The sequence below is a fragment of the Artibeus jamaicensis genome, unplaced genomic scaffold (genome assembly GCF_021234435.1).
Source record: "Artibeus jamaicensis isolate MK-2021 breed Jamaican fruit bat unplaced genomic scaffold, CSHL_Jam_final contig_548, whole genome shotgun sequence".
Taxonomy (NCBI): domain Eukaryota; kingdom Metazoa; phylum Chordata; class Mammalia; order Chiroptera; family Phyllostomidae; genus Artibeus; species Artibeus jamaicensis.
The window spans coordinates 22784841-22798721 of record NW_026521883.1 but is presented as its reverse complement, the minus strand read 5'-3'; the positions used below and the strand labels follow the sequence as shown (position 1 = coordinate 22798721).

At 35.5% G+C, this 13881-nt stretch overlaps 1 protein-coding gene across 2 annotated transcripts in view; it reads right to left on the bottom strand.

Annotated features, from left to right (window-relative positions):
• The window catches only part of MYEF2 (myelin expression factor 2), a 30808-nt gene extending 21658 nt beyond the window's left edge, over positions 1 to 9150 (bottom strand). For both annotated transcript variants that reach the window (XM_037156477.2, XM_037156480.2), the window contains exons 1-5: positions 8858 to 9150; positions 4462 to 4670; positions 3166 to 3218; positions 1925 to 1932; positions 1729 to 1822 (exon numbers count right to left, since the gene is read on the bottom strand). In XM_037156477.2, the coding sequence (XP_037012372.2) occupies positions 1729 to 1822; positions 1925 to 1932; positions 3166 to 3218; positions 4462 to 4670; positions 8858 to 9018 (525 nt within the window). In that variant the 5' untranslated portion in view covers positions 9019 to 9150. The remainder of the gene's footprint in view (positions 1 to 1728; positions 1823 to 1924; positions 1933 to 3165; positions 3219 to 4461; positions 4671 to 8857) is intronic.
• Between the last annotated feature and the right edge of the window lie 4731 nt (positions 9151 to 13881).

Here is a 13881-nt window from a genome sequence, read left to right as displayed (position 1 = left end):
TTTTAAATTGTGTGCCCTCCTGCATAGTGTGATGAAATCGACTTGTCTCACACCATCCTGCCTGGGCACGAATCATCCCTCTGTCCAGGGTTATCTGTACTTTGTACACTACCAGCCTTTAGTCACAAGGTAGCCACCTCGGTTATAAGGTCAGCTATCATGGCATCATCACGGTGCTTGTGTTCAGGTAGCCCTTATTTTACTTAATGGTTCCAATGTGCAAGAGTGTTGATGCTGACAATTCAAATATGCCAAAGAGAAGCTGTACAGTGCTTCCTTTAAGTGAAAAGGTATGTATGTATAGGAAAGGACATAGTGTATTTAGAGTTCAGTACGATCCTTGCTTTCAGGCATCCACCAGGGATCTTGGAACATATCCCTTGCAGAGAAGGAAAAATGAAACTACTGCATTATTGCCTCATAATCAGAAACAAGAGAACAATGACCAGTAACATTCCCATCTTTGATAGTAATAACAACAATCATAATTATTACAGCTAACATTTATTATGTAATTATATTATTTGCATACTATGCTAAATAATTTATATAATATCACAATTATAATAGCTAACATTTACTAAATGTTTGATATATATTAACTCTTTGACTCCTTATAATACTATCACTATTCCCATTTTAGTGATTAAAAAAAAAAGAAATAAGTTATGTAATTTGCCCTGGGTCATACAGATTCTCATATGCCACAGACTGAGTTCTTTACCATGTACCTCATTTAATCCTCATAAAAACCCTATCAGGTAAGTATTACCTGCAGTACCATTATCATCATTACTAAGGGTTAGAGAATCAGTAAATGCCTACTTACACAGCTGGAAAGTGATAGAGCTGGGAGTCAAGTCACTACTATACTAAGTTAAACTGTCACTGATAGAATTGCTCTATTACCAGTGATTAACATCTGTGCTAATGGAGGCTCTTCAGGTTCCCAAAGTTATATCCTCTATTCTTTTTTAATACAGACTTTAGCAAGGATATATACGTAACTGGTTTGTGATCAAACTATTCAGGTGAGATTAACAATATCAACTTAAGGATGACAGGAAGATGACCACTATTCAAGCGAATTATGTATAAGTTCAATTACACCTCACTATCAACAGTTTTTTAATGTATTTTCCAATCAATCTTTAGCAAAATATTTTTATTGCAACAATTCCATACAAAGGGAACATCTCCATTTTAGGGTTTCTAGTTTTAGTCAAAAATTTTGCTAATAGACATAACTTTTCTTAAATTTTAATCTGCTATAATTTCAGGTTAATTTTATTGAAAGTGAACATCAATTTTATTCAAATCCATAAGGTATTTACACTATTAAGCAAACTCTGATTATCAACTACAAAAATATCTAGTATACTTCTCAAATTAAACAACACAACCTAAAAACTGAGTATGTATATACTAAATAAAGTCAGCATCAAAAGTATCTCATCTTTAAATTGCTGGGGCCTGAAATGTCTTTAAATCATGTACGTCTGCTTATAATAATTTGGAGCAAATCAAATGTATATACCAACTGCTTAAGGGCAAATAGAAAATCATGTACAAGGAAGCAAAACCACCATCAATATAAATGGTCTAATAAGCAATTTATGCTAAAAAAAATGTTGTAGTCAGATAAATACATTACCAAAGATGAAAATCCAAAGAAAACAGATCCTTATATTCAAATGTTTAAATTATTCCAAATACAAGAAATCTTACCTCTTTAATATTCAGGGGTCTTCCACTAAGATCGTATTTGTTCATGGTTTCTAGTGCTTTCTTTACAAATTCTTCATCTTTAAATTCGACCACACTTAATCGGGGGAAAAAATGGGGGGGGGTTATATACTAAGATCATTTTTTTTACAATCAGAAGTTTAAATTTAACTTAAGGTACTTAAAAAAAAATTCTTACCCACAACCCTATATCCAGGTAGATTTGTCAATATATGCAAAAGAAAAAAAAGTTGTATCAGTAGATGAAGTTAAAGTAGAATATGACATTTAAATCACTAAGAGCAATCAATTAATATAGTCATTTTTATTGTCTTTATACTTCCAAAACATAAAAGGCAAATGACCACAAGTTTTCTGTATATTTTTAAACATATCTATTTAAGGTAGTATAATCTAGTATAACAAGCATGAAGCACAATTTAGATGGCTCTTCCTTAAAGCTAATGTAATGTCATTGTACAAGTTCAATCAAATGGAATTCAAAGAAATGACTGAAGCCTCTACTATACCTATCTTTACATTGTCCCTGGATAGTTACAAGTATTTTCAAAAGCTGCATTGTGCACAAATAGAAAAAATAAAAAATAAAATTATTAAAATCAAAATAGAAAAGATTAATGTCACTTTTAACAAAGTTCTCAGGGGAAACTGGCTGCACACAGTTTAACAGCATTCAGTTTTAAGAAGTTTTTAAAAAGTTACCTATGTTAAAGAAACAAATTTGTAGTATCATTTTAAAAATAGTAACTTGTCATTGTTACTGTTCAAAGTGCCACTAAATGTAATGACAAAACTTTTATTTTTCATGCACCCAAATGGTTTTTGCTAATAAAATTAAACACTGTTAAGAGTTATCCATTGTATTCTTCAGTATATTCTTTCTTGTTGCTAAAAAATCAAAATCGACTATCACCCAATTCCTTCTATGTCAATTTAATCATCAATGTCATTCATACCAATTGGTCAGAGCACTGCCTCTTATGTCATCCTGTAGGCTATCAAATTAAGTTTTTTCAGTATAAATTTCAAACATACATTCTGAATTGACACATTTAAGCTATATGCCTCTCATTGAACTCTTAGGGAATATTATCAATTCAGTGACTTTAAAAATATCCTCAAAGACATCAAAACACAACAAAAAAAAGTCCTATATTAAATTCTATCGTCTAAGAAGAAGCATTACCTAAGAGTATTAGAAAAGTGAGTGCCCTTTATGAGCATTTATAAAAGCCATCCCTCTCAGGCAGCTAGCTTGATTTGTATTGTCAAACTTGCTGGTATAAAGCCTCAAATCTTGCATAATAAAGTAAAACAAAATGAAACTTAAGTTTCCAAAAACTGGTACAAGTATTATACAAAAAGTAAACTGCTGAGGAACTTTTAAACCTCAAGCAGATTACTGCCCACAGCACTTACCCTTGATTTTCCTTCCGCATCCTTAAAGAGCTCCACGTATGTAACCTCACCAACTACATAAGACATACAAAAGGAAGATACCAAGAAACAATACATTTAAACACCAATGTCTTGCTTTACTGCACACCTGTGCACAACTCTACAGAAAAGCACCTATTATTCACCAACAATCAAAACCAGACCAACATACCTCCTATCAATGGCTATGTAAATTTAACTAATTTTCAGAAATGTACATCATCCACATTCTCTAAAAAAGCTAACAACCATATTAACCTCATTCATACTACAGATCATATTTTGGCCCGCATGATATAGTTGGTGAACAAATGCACATATACATACAAATGTTCCCTTAGCCTATCATATTAAAAGCATCAACATTAGCACTTTTCAAGTAGCTTTAGTCGCCTACACACAACAGCTGTTTTAAGGTGACTTCCTACCTGAATGTCTTCAATCATGTTTGCCATCAAACTAAATTTACAAGTCATGCTTCACAGCAAGCCACACACTTTCTAAATAAAGTCAATGAATAAAACCAATCAAATAGTTGTCACCTTACAACAGATACACCAATGCAATTTTTAAAAATTTATTAGAAGAGATGAGCCTCAAAGCCAAGTACATAGTTAGCAGGACTGTTAAAACTCAATTTTTCAAGAGATAACAAAACTAACTTTTACAAAATCAAATATTAAATTATTTTTCCCCAAAACCAACCATACATATAAAATGAAGATTTTCCGGTTATTCTGAAAACAAAACTGCAACAGCAGTAACACAATTTTAATATAGAACTGCAGAGACAGCATCATCGCATTCATGACAATGCAAACAAAATGCATTCCACAGCCAGATTCCAGACTCCACCAAGATAGTAACAAAGCAGCTTTTGGAAAAAAAAATTAATCAGACCTTATTATTCATACTTTAACAGCTAAATGTATTGCTTAACTAGTGCAATAGTCCTTTAAAACTATAAAAATCTATAAAAACTTCAACTAAACAAAGCAATCACTTTAACAAAATTTTTGGTGGCATGCATATGCTGCCTCACTACTATTCCACTCAAATAACAAGAAGAAAAAATTTTGAAAAATCTTTATTTATCCATACTACCTTGAAATGAAATTGTGTCAAGTGAAAGAGGAGGAAAAGATTAATTCATGTGTCCAGAAATAAACAAAAACCAATTTTCATGAGTCTGTGTGGCTCAGAGGTACACAAAGTTTGCTTAGTTCCCTCCTCTTATATATGAAAATTAACAAACAGTGGAGTTTCAAAGATGTTTACCTTTTTCTCTCATTAAATCTTTAATAGCTTGCCATTTCATGTCATACGGTATGTTGCTAATGAAAACTCTGTTCCGATTTGGACCCTTCTTTTCCCCAGTGCCTGAATTCTTGTCTTTTGAATAAGGATGAAATCTATGGGCCTTCTTATTTCCTGCTGATTTTTCTTTTAATTCAGATTTCTCCTCTTTTACTGATTCATCATTCTCCCTATAAATTAAAAACAAAACAGAAGTCTATATTAAATATTCAATATTTGCCACTTCACTTCACAAAACCCTCCACTAAGTCAGATCTCAGCAAAGAAGCTGGAGTCAGACGGCTGGCTTTGAAGTTACCCAGGGCTATTTCAAAGCAGAGATTTGGGCATATTACCAAAATTCTCATTCCACAATCCTTTTTTTCCAAACTGAACAGCTGCAGCATCCAAACAGTCACCCAGTTTTTCCTTATCATAGTACGTAATAAATGTTATTAGTACTTAAGAGGGGAAATGGGTGATTCTATGCCTACAGTATATAAAACTGCCACCTTTAATGGAAAATTAACTTTCTTGGCCTTACTCTGAATTCTTAAAAAACTAATTTACAAAATGATACCCTAAAAAAGTTCATTTCTTAAAGATTAACAGTTTCTTCCCAGAACTTTTCTCCTTTGTTGCTTAAAAAGTTAAAATACATAATTACAACTATATCTGTAAGTACACACTCCAATATAACTCAAAATGTTTCCTATTTTCAATTTTGATCAACACAGAAGACTAATAAGGTATCCTAATATTTTCATGCTCAATATTTTCTGTGTTTTACCCTATAAACTAGAATAGGGTACATTATAGAATCATGTCATTTTTATTAGTATTATCTATAATGGGGGATGGGGTGGAAAAGCAGTACTTAAATGCAGCACCAATCAGAATTTTATAAAATCTATGTGGCAAAGCAATTTTGGCCCTAATGTCTCCTAATTTTAGCAGTTTGTTTTTTTGGCAGAAAAACTTACCTTCTAAGCCAAGCACATAGCTCTTACTCTGGTCGCTTATTCCATAATATATAAACATTTTCACATTACTTTTCTCAGCAGGTAACAACACAGCCATAAATATACTAGGTAAAACTCTACGAGAACAAACTACCTGTGTTGGTATCAGCAGCATCTAGCATGGTCACTGCACATAACATGTGCTCAATAAATATTAATTCTTGAACGAGCAAATAGTCAGATGGTACTGATATCTGCCAGAAAAACTACTAAAACTAGGAGACATTAGGGCCAAACTTGCTTTGCCACTTTTTCAGACTTTGACAGGGCCATCTTCACTGTCACACACTGTCCTTCATCAGAAATGGCACAGCCTGGAAGTGATCATCTCACCCATCCAAGTCTACCAAGTACTACTTGCCTATACAGCTGCAATACTGAAAACGGCTACTGCTCATCTACAACGTGTAAATTAAGACTGTCTATGGAAGGCAGGTCCCTTAGAGCTAGAGGTATGGTCTGATTAAGTAACTAAGCTGTAATTACTCAATTTCTGAACTCTTTCTATGTCCTAAATACATTATGGAAGACCAGTAAGAACATACGTAAAAACTCTTAAGGAAACAATGCTATATAATATCAAAATGGCACTATATCCAGATTTCCATGTAGTAATTCCCAAACTATTCATTTAGGCAAACACTTCTCTTAATGTACTTAAAATATAGATTGTGACTATCCTTTATTTTAACTGAATTAATTGGGGTGACACTGATAGTTAAAATTATATAGGCTTCAGGTGTACAATTCTATAGTACATCATCTATTGTACTATGTGTTCACCAGCCAAAGTCAAGTCTCTTTCTGTCTCCATTTATCTCCACTTTACTCCCTTTTATCCCCCTCTCCCTCTGGTAATCATCAGACTATGGTAATCACCAGACTATGACTACGCTGTACAGACTATAACTATTCTAAGTCACGAAAATGTTATCTACTCTTAAGAATGATTTATGCCTACCCAAATTATAACACAAATTTCTGAAAAAATTAGTATTTAACATCAAATGAGAAAAACTGTTTTAAGGATTTTAAAAACATAAAGCTATAGTGAGATCCAAAATTAGGCCCAGTTCTATACTAACAGTATATAAAATACTATTCTACTCTTCTACCTTACTCCAATGTTTAGTATTTTATACTAGACCCTAATGTATGTATGTCCACATACTCCAAGGTGTTACTTAATCACACTTGAATAATGAGGAGTTGTAACAATACTATTTTTCCTCCTATTTACTTAAGAAAAGCTAGTATACCATTTGGCACAAAGAAAAACACTACACCTAGGGAAACATCTTTAATTTTTTGTTAAATACGTTAACATGACCATTAAAAACCCCAGGCCCTTTAAAGCATACAAAGATGAGAGGTTTCCATCCTCAATGACTATGGATTGATCTCAGCAAGTCACTTCAATCTTGATAACAAACAGCACTGTGTTTGCTTCTCAGCAATATAGGTTTTCAAAGTAATATTTGTTAATTTTCATCATCTCTATGCATTATCATTAAAGATATATGGAAATCAACTAAAGTTTATGTGTTGGGTTGTTAACTCCTCCCATTGGGTCACAAGGGTCAAAAAAAGATTGTTAGGTAAATGTCCCTAGTTATTCAGTGTGAGTGGCCCATGCTGAACCAATATATATTTTTATGCACTAGACAGTATAAGAAACCCGAGAGTAAACTGGCCTCTTCACTCAACTTCTTAGAAAAGATGATAGGAAAGAGATGAATTATAAGCAATATGAAAATGATCTACCTTTGAATTTCTAGCAACATTTCTTAATTTTTTCACCTTCTATTTTCCTGTTCCTCAATTAGAAGTTAAAAAGATTCTTTTCCCACCCCTATCCTCTCCTGTCCAGCTACACCACAAAAAAACTTTCAAAGCAGGTAGAGACATTTTGATGGAGGTTTAGACGCCAGGGTTACTTGCACTAACACTATTGCTGCATTGATCATATCCAAGTTGAGAGGGGCTTCTCTCTGTAATTCAAGGCTGTACTTTCTGTTCAGAAAAAAAATGGGTGGCAGATCCATGTTTATACATTTCTTTAAAAGCACATTTTAAAATTATCGTTTCAGTGGTTTTCATTCATATTTATGATGCCAAATCCCTGAAAGCCCACATATTGATAAACATGGTAGAAGTGCTTCAGTAACTTTTAGTTTTGCAGTTACAGAGGTGCACCATATCCCACCTACTAACAAACTCCAAGAATCTCTTATTCTGACTAAAGATACTGCCTATCCTATTCAAACCCAGTTGAGACCAAGAGTGTCATAACCAACCCAGCTGGCAGAGATACCTTATCTTCAATCAACCCTTAGAAAGACTGATCCAGATTTACTACACCATTTCAAATATTTTTATACAAAAGAAAAAGACATTTACATGGTCTATTTTAGTGTGAGTGTATGTTCACTGCTTTCTACCCTAATAATTGAGAGAGAAAGAAAATGATGTTTTCACTAAATAACATACTTCAACTTTAGGTTTAAAGAGCTGGGCATATGCAAATAAATGCCTGACTTCATATCCTCCATATAACAAAGGGGAGCACAACATTTCCTTATAGTAACAAAATTATTATGAATTTGAGTCAACAAAATTCTTTATAGGCTCTAATGACTGATGCAACCTTAAAAGAAGGGGGTTTCCTTCAATTAAAAAAATCTTATCTTACCATTAAGAACCTACCATCACAAACTGTCTATACATAATAGCCTGCAGGGTTGACACACATCTGAGGGCCAGGAAGGATGAGGGAGCAAGGCACATTTCCCTTTTTAAAGTGACTCTTCCAAATTAAAGATAACAATAGATTCAGCCTAACAGCACATTATTTAACTTCCTTTTGGTGTGTATCTGTTCAGAAATGACCACCTACTTTAGAAAACAACTGAATTTATAAAGCTCAGCGTGAGGCCGTGGAGATTCGGAGACATTTCTTTGAAATACGTTCTAGGTGGTTAGGAGGAAATGCCCGATGATGTCATCCCTAGTTACTCCCTAGTGATGAACACTAACTACTAGCCTTTAAAGGGGGACCGTTTTCCAGCAGCCTGTGGCTTTGCTCAAAGATTCTCCAGCCGAAATCACGAAAGAGGGGGTGAGCCGTGGTCTCCGGCTGCAAACGGAACCCGGACGCCGGCCCCCCTCGACCCGCACCCCAGCTCACCCGGCCGGTGGCGGGCGGGTTGGGCCTGGAAGCGACCAGGCTGCACCTGCTCCTCCCCTCGCCTACTGCCCGAAGGCCGTTATCCTCCGACGCCCAGCCCGGCCTCCGGCACCCCCTAGGCCGACTTCCCGCCCCCCACCTTGTCCCGGTCCCCGGAGGAAAAGAATACATTTTAACGCCATTGGAGCTGCTGCTGTGCGGAGGAGGCAGTTTCTCGTTCTCAGGCGGGTGCGGTTCTCGCCGCAGCTCTCCTGGCGGCTCAGCGGGCTGTAGATGCGGACTGTCGTCGCCAGGGGCCCCGGACACCTCGGACTTGTCGGCCTCCGCCATCCCGCCGCCACTGCCTCCGCTTCGGCCGCCTGCGTACAGAGGCTCCGAGCGTGACAATGGCGGCGGCCGGGAAAGCGGTAACGGATCCCGATTTGAAAAGGCCCCGAGCGCTCCGTTGCCCGGATCTCGCGAGAACCAGTGGGGGGCCCGGAGACTGGGAGATATTGTGAGCCGGGGGTGGGGGGTGGGAGTGCAGGGTGGGGGAAGGGTAAGGATGGGGTGGCAGGTTAGGGACGCCATTGCTGCAGTCGGCCCTGCTGCCAGGCCGGGAAGGGCTTGACTTGTCCAGAAGCCCCTGGTGGGGCCCTGTTCTGCCCACCAGTCACCTTGTCTCTTGGCACCCAGTGGGGTCTTTGCTCAAAAGTCGGTTGTGGGGTTAGAAACCTCTAGAACTCTGTACAGTTCGTACTACTGAGTTCATTTCAAGTGGGAGCTGTTTAAATTAGAGAGGCATACACCACTTTGCATCTTTAAAAGACAAATGCAAATCTTCAGAGTCCCCTTAGAAATCCTTGGAATAATGCAGATAAATCACTTGGCACTTTAATGCCTAGGCACCACGTGGATATACAATAAATAGTAATTGATGACTGGTTTCAATTCACCAAAATAAATGGCTTTGAATTTCTTGTGAGTTCTGGTTTTTCTTAACAATGAGGTTTTCCTCGGAACTCAGCTATAAATTTGTGAAAAGAAGATTGAAGTTTTTCAATTCTCTGGGCAGCAATCAATAAGGAGAACAAATAATTTTTATAAGACATCTACTAGATTGACTAATAATATACATTTGGGTTTGGGTTATGTGTTTATTAAATACTAATGGAAATTATATGTTAAGCAGTTATAGGCTCTCAAACAAATTTAATTACCATATGGAGTTTTAAAATATAGTCATAGATTTTTCCCCCTAAGTGTGAAAAATATTAAGCTTAACTCTTAACTCTTCGGTGCTTTAATTTCTCATTGAATAACCTTTTCTGGCTGAAAAGTTCAAGGACCTTCCCAAATATTTGTTTTTCATAAAGAAGCCAACTTGTATAATTTACATACTTTGCAGAATTTCACACACATTAGTGGTAAAGTAGTAGTTAGAAACATACTCAAGTATTGCATAATTTCCCCTGTTCTTTGATATTTCAATATGCAGGTCTCTGCACTTAATCATAAAACATTTGATTTATGACTCTAGCATAAAACATTATGTTAGAAGAGTTAATTTATGTCATCAAACATACACACATAAAAATCAGAACAATTTTAATCATTAATGAGTGCACTTGGTAAAATACTGCTGCTTAAGGTATTACTCAGTCAATCCTAAAACTTAGTGTGCAAAGAAGAAGGGAATGGGTTTTTGCCATACAAACCTGGGTTAGAACCCCAGCTCTGCCACTTGCTGCTGTAACTCCTTGGGCAAGTCACTTAACCTCTCAATTTCTCCATAATAAATAGGAATAATAATACTTATCTTGCAGGACTGAGATGAGGATTAAAGGAAAGCACTTCATGTAGGGTGAAGTACTATATGAATGTAAAGTAGTATTACAATCCCGTATTTATCTAGACTGGTTAGAGTTTTAGTCACCTAGTCAAGTAATATTCCGAAGAACTGAATTACAAGTACTTTCAAAACATTTATCATTCTCTGTTGTTCTTTTATTATAGTTGAATTTAATGATGAAAACATAAGCCTGGAGTCTCTATGCTTATGTTTCTCTATATTCTTGAAAATTCCTTCAATAGATCCCATTTAATATTTTTAGGAGACCTTTATGCTTAAAATAGAGTAGTAGTTGCATGAAGAATACAAAAATGAATATGAACCTGTTGAGAGAGGATGTTTATAAAAAGCACTGAGTTCTGTAATAAAGATTAAAGCAAAGTATAATTAAAAATTTATTTACAAAAACAGGAGGCCTGCCTGCATGCTGTAGTGTGGTGATTAAAATATTCTATTAAAATGTTTATCTTGATTATTGAGCTCTTTAGTCACCTTTAAAATTCTGTGCCTAAGACAAATGCCTTATTCAGTGTACCTTACTCACTGTGCCTTGGTCCTGATTCTATAAGTGCAAAAAAAGCAGAAGTTAATTTTTAAAGGGAGATCCAGGAGAGCTTCACAGAGGAGCTGGATCTTAAAGACAAAAAGAATTTGGGGGCAGCTTCTGTAGAGAAAATGATTAATCCTTATCACTCCATCTGAGTGCCCTATAGAGTGATCTTTCCTCCCTCTTTTGCAATTAAAATTGTCCTTAGCTAAATCTATAAAAAAAATCAAGAAAAAATTCTTATTAACATTCCATTACTACATTCCATTTCTATAGTTTCCTTTTTTCCTTTACTTTTTAAAGTCCATATATATATATATATATATATATATATATACCATAAAATAATTGACTAATGCTTTAGTTTTTGTCTTCTTACAACTCCCATTACAAATGTCATCCTTTCCAATCACACAAAATGTGTTAATAATAAAACTTCGCCTAACCACTCAGTTTTTTCTTACAGATTGAAGTGTGTGTGTGCATGTGTGTGTGTGAGAGAGAGAGTGAGAGAGAAAGGAGCCATTATACAGGTCTAGAAATTTAATGCTAAACCCCAAAATATTTTAATTAATATGTATGTCATTTAGGAATTGTGTTCATCTGCTAGTAACAGGGACTAGAAATAAAACAATAGTGTCTGAAACGAGATAGAAGTTATTGCTTTCTTAAAAAAAAGCAGAGCAGAGGGAGGCATCCCAGAGTGGAAATGGCAGCTCCACAGTCATCATGGACTTAGATTCTTTCTATCTTAATCTGACACCATCCTAGTGTGAAGCTTCCTTCCACTCTTAAGGTTTCCCAATGGCCCCAGATGGCTGCTGGAGATCTGGGTATCTCGTCAACATTGGAGTCCAGAAAAGAAGGATTGAATCCAGAGTTCTCACACAACACTTCCACTCACGAGGCCGAACTTAGTCACAGGACACACCTAGCTGTAGGGGAGGTTGGCAAGTAACTTTTCACTTGGTCTCACTGACCAGAGTTCTACCTCCAAACGAGAGACACTAATGGCAACTGGAATGGGCTCATTCTTTTCTCTTTGCATTTGTGGTACCTATGAACAATGGACTATCACTCGCCCATTAAAAAGAATGAAATCTTGCCATTTGCAACAACATAGATGGACCTAGCAGGTATTATGCTAAAGGATATTTCAGACAAAGAAATATATAATATGATTTCACTAAAAACCAAAATAAACAAGCAAACAAAATAAATGTATGGCTACAGAGAGAACAAACTGATGGTTGCCAAATGGGAGGAGCATTAGGGAGATAGGTGAAAAAGGTGAGGGATTAAAAAGTACAAATTGCCAGTTATAAAAATAGTCATGGAGATGCACAGGGAATACAGTCAATAATACTGTAATGACTGTGTACAGTGTTAGATGGGTACTACACTTCTTAGAGAGATCACTCCCTAAGTAACATAAATGTCTAATCCCTCTGTTGTACACCTGAAATTAATATAACATTGCATGTCGATTGTAATTTTAAAATTTTTTTAAATTTAAATGAGAACCAAAGACCAAAATATGAAATCAAACAGAAAGTATAGTATCATTTTTAAGGCACTTGGCTTGGCTTAATAAAATTAAATGGCTGAATTTGGAGCTATTGCATTTTCAAACTTCAGGGAATTAAAACTTAAAAAGGAATTTATAACTATAAAAAATACTACAGGTTATATTTGAAATTCATATGCAGTTTCCTTTTGCATCATACAAGTTCATTCTGTGATAAAAAGTGTATGTTGGTTATTGTCATTAGAAAGAAAAATATAGCCTTATTCTGATAATCAACTATCTACTATTTCCCTGTCCCCCCACCCCCAATGCTCTGCTTAATGTAGGAATCTATTTTTTTTAGCATTTAGCATTCTAAAAATACATGCTGAAGAAAGGTCTCTACCAGCCAAGTGAAGTTTAGAAAGAAGGCAATTATGTGAATAATTCAGGTGGAAATTCTACTTTCACCTCAATTATTTGAATAATTCATATAAAACCAAGGGTTTTGATTGAATTCCTTAGATAACTGTTACATTTTTTAACTGTACAATGCTGGGGTCGTTGCCCAATAACAGATTTACTTTTGATTTTTGTAGGAAATATTGAGACTCTTTTTGAAGACTGAAGATTCCTTTAATTCCCATATATTTATTTAAGTCTCCATATTCATTCATTTTTAATTTCTTAATTTAAATTCCTTAATTTAATTTTTAATTAAATTTCTTAATTTTTAAGATTTTCTGCAACCTTGCCTCAGTAACCCCGTTAAACGGATGATCAGCAGGGCAAACTTTCGAGAGCACTGCCTCACTTCTCTCCCTGTGTGCGTAGTTACTCCTTCTTATTTATTTATTCTTTTAGAGAGAGGGAAAAGGAGGGAGAATGAAAAGGAGAGAAACATTGATGTGAGGGAGAAACATCCATTGGTTGCCTTTCACAGGTGCCCAGACCGGAAGCAGAACCCACAACCCAGGCATGTGCCCTGACCAGGAATTGAACCAGCAAGCTTTTGCTTTGTGGAATGATGCCCAGCCAAGTGAGCCACACAGCTCAAGGTATACAGTAATATTTTAAATATTCTCATGTTGATATCCTAATCCCAAAACACAGTAGTTCCCCCTTATCTACAGAAGATATGTTCCCTGACTCCCCACTAGATGCCTGAATTTGCAGATAGTACTAAACTGTTTATATAGACTGTGTTTTTTCTTATACATTCATATGTAAGATAAAGTTTAATTTATAAAGTGGACACAGTTAAAAGATTAACAAACATAATAATAAAATAGAACGGTTATAACAATA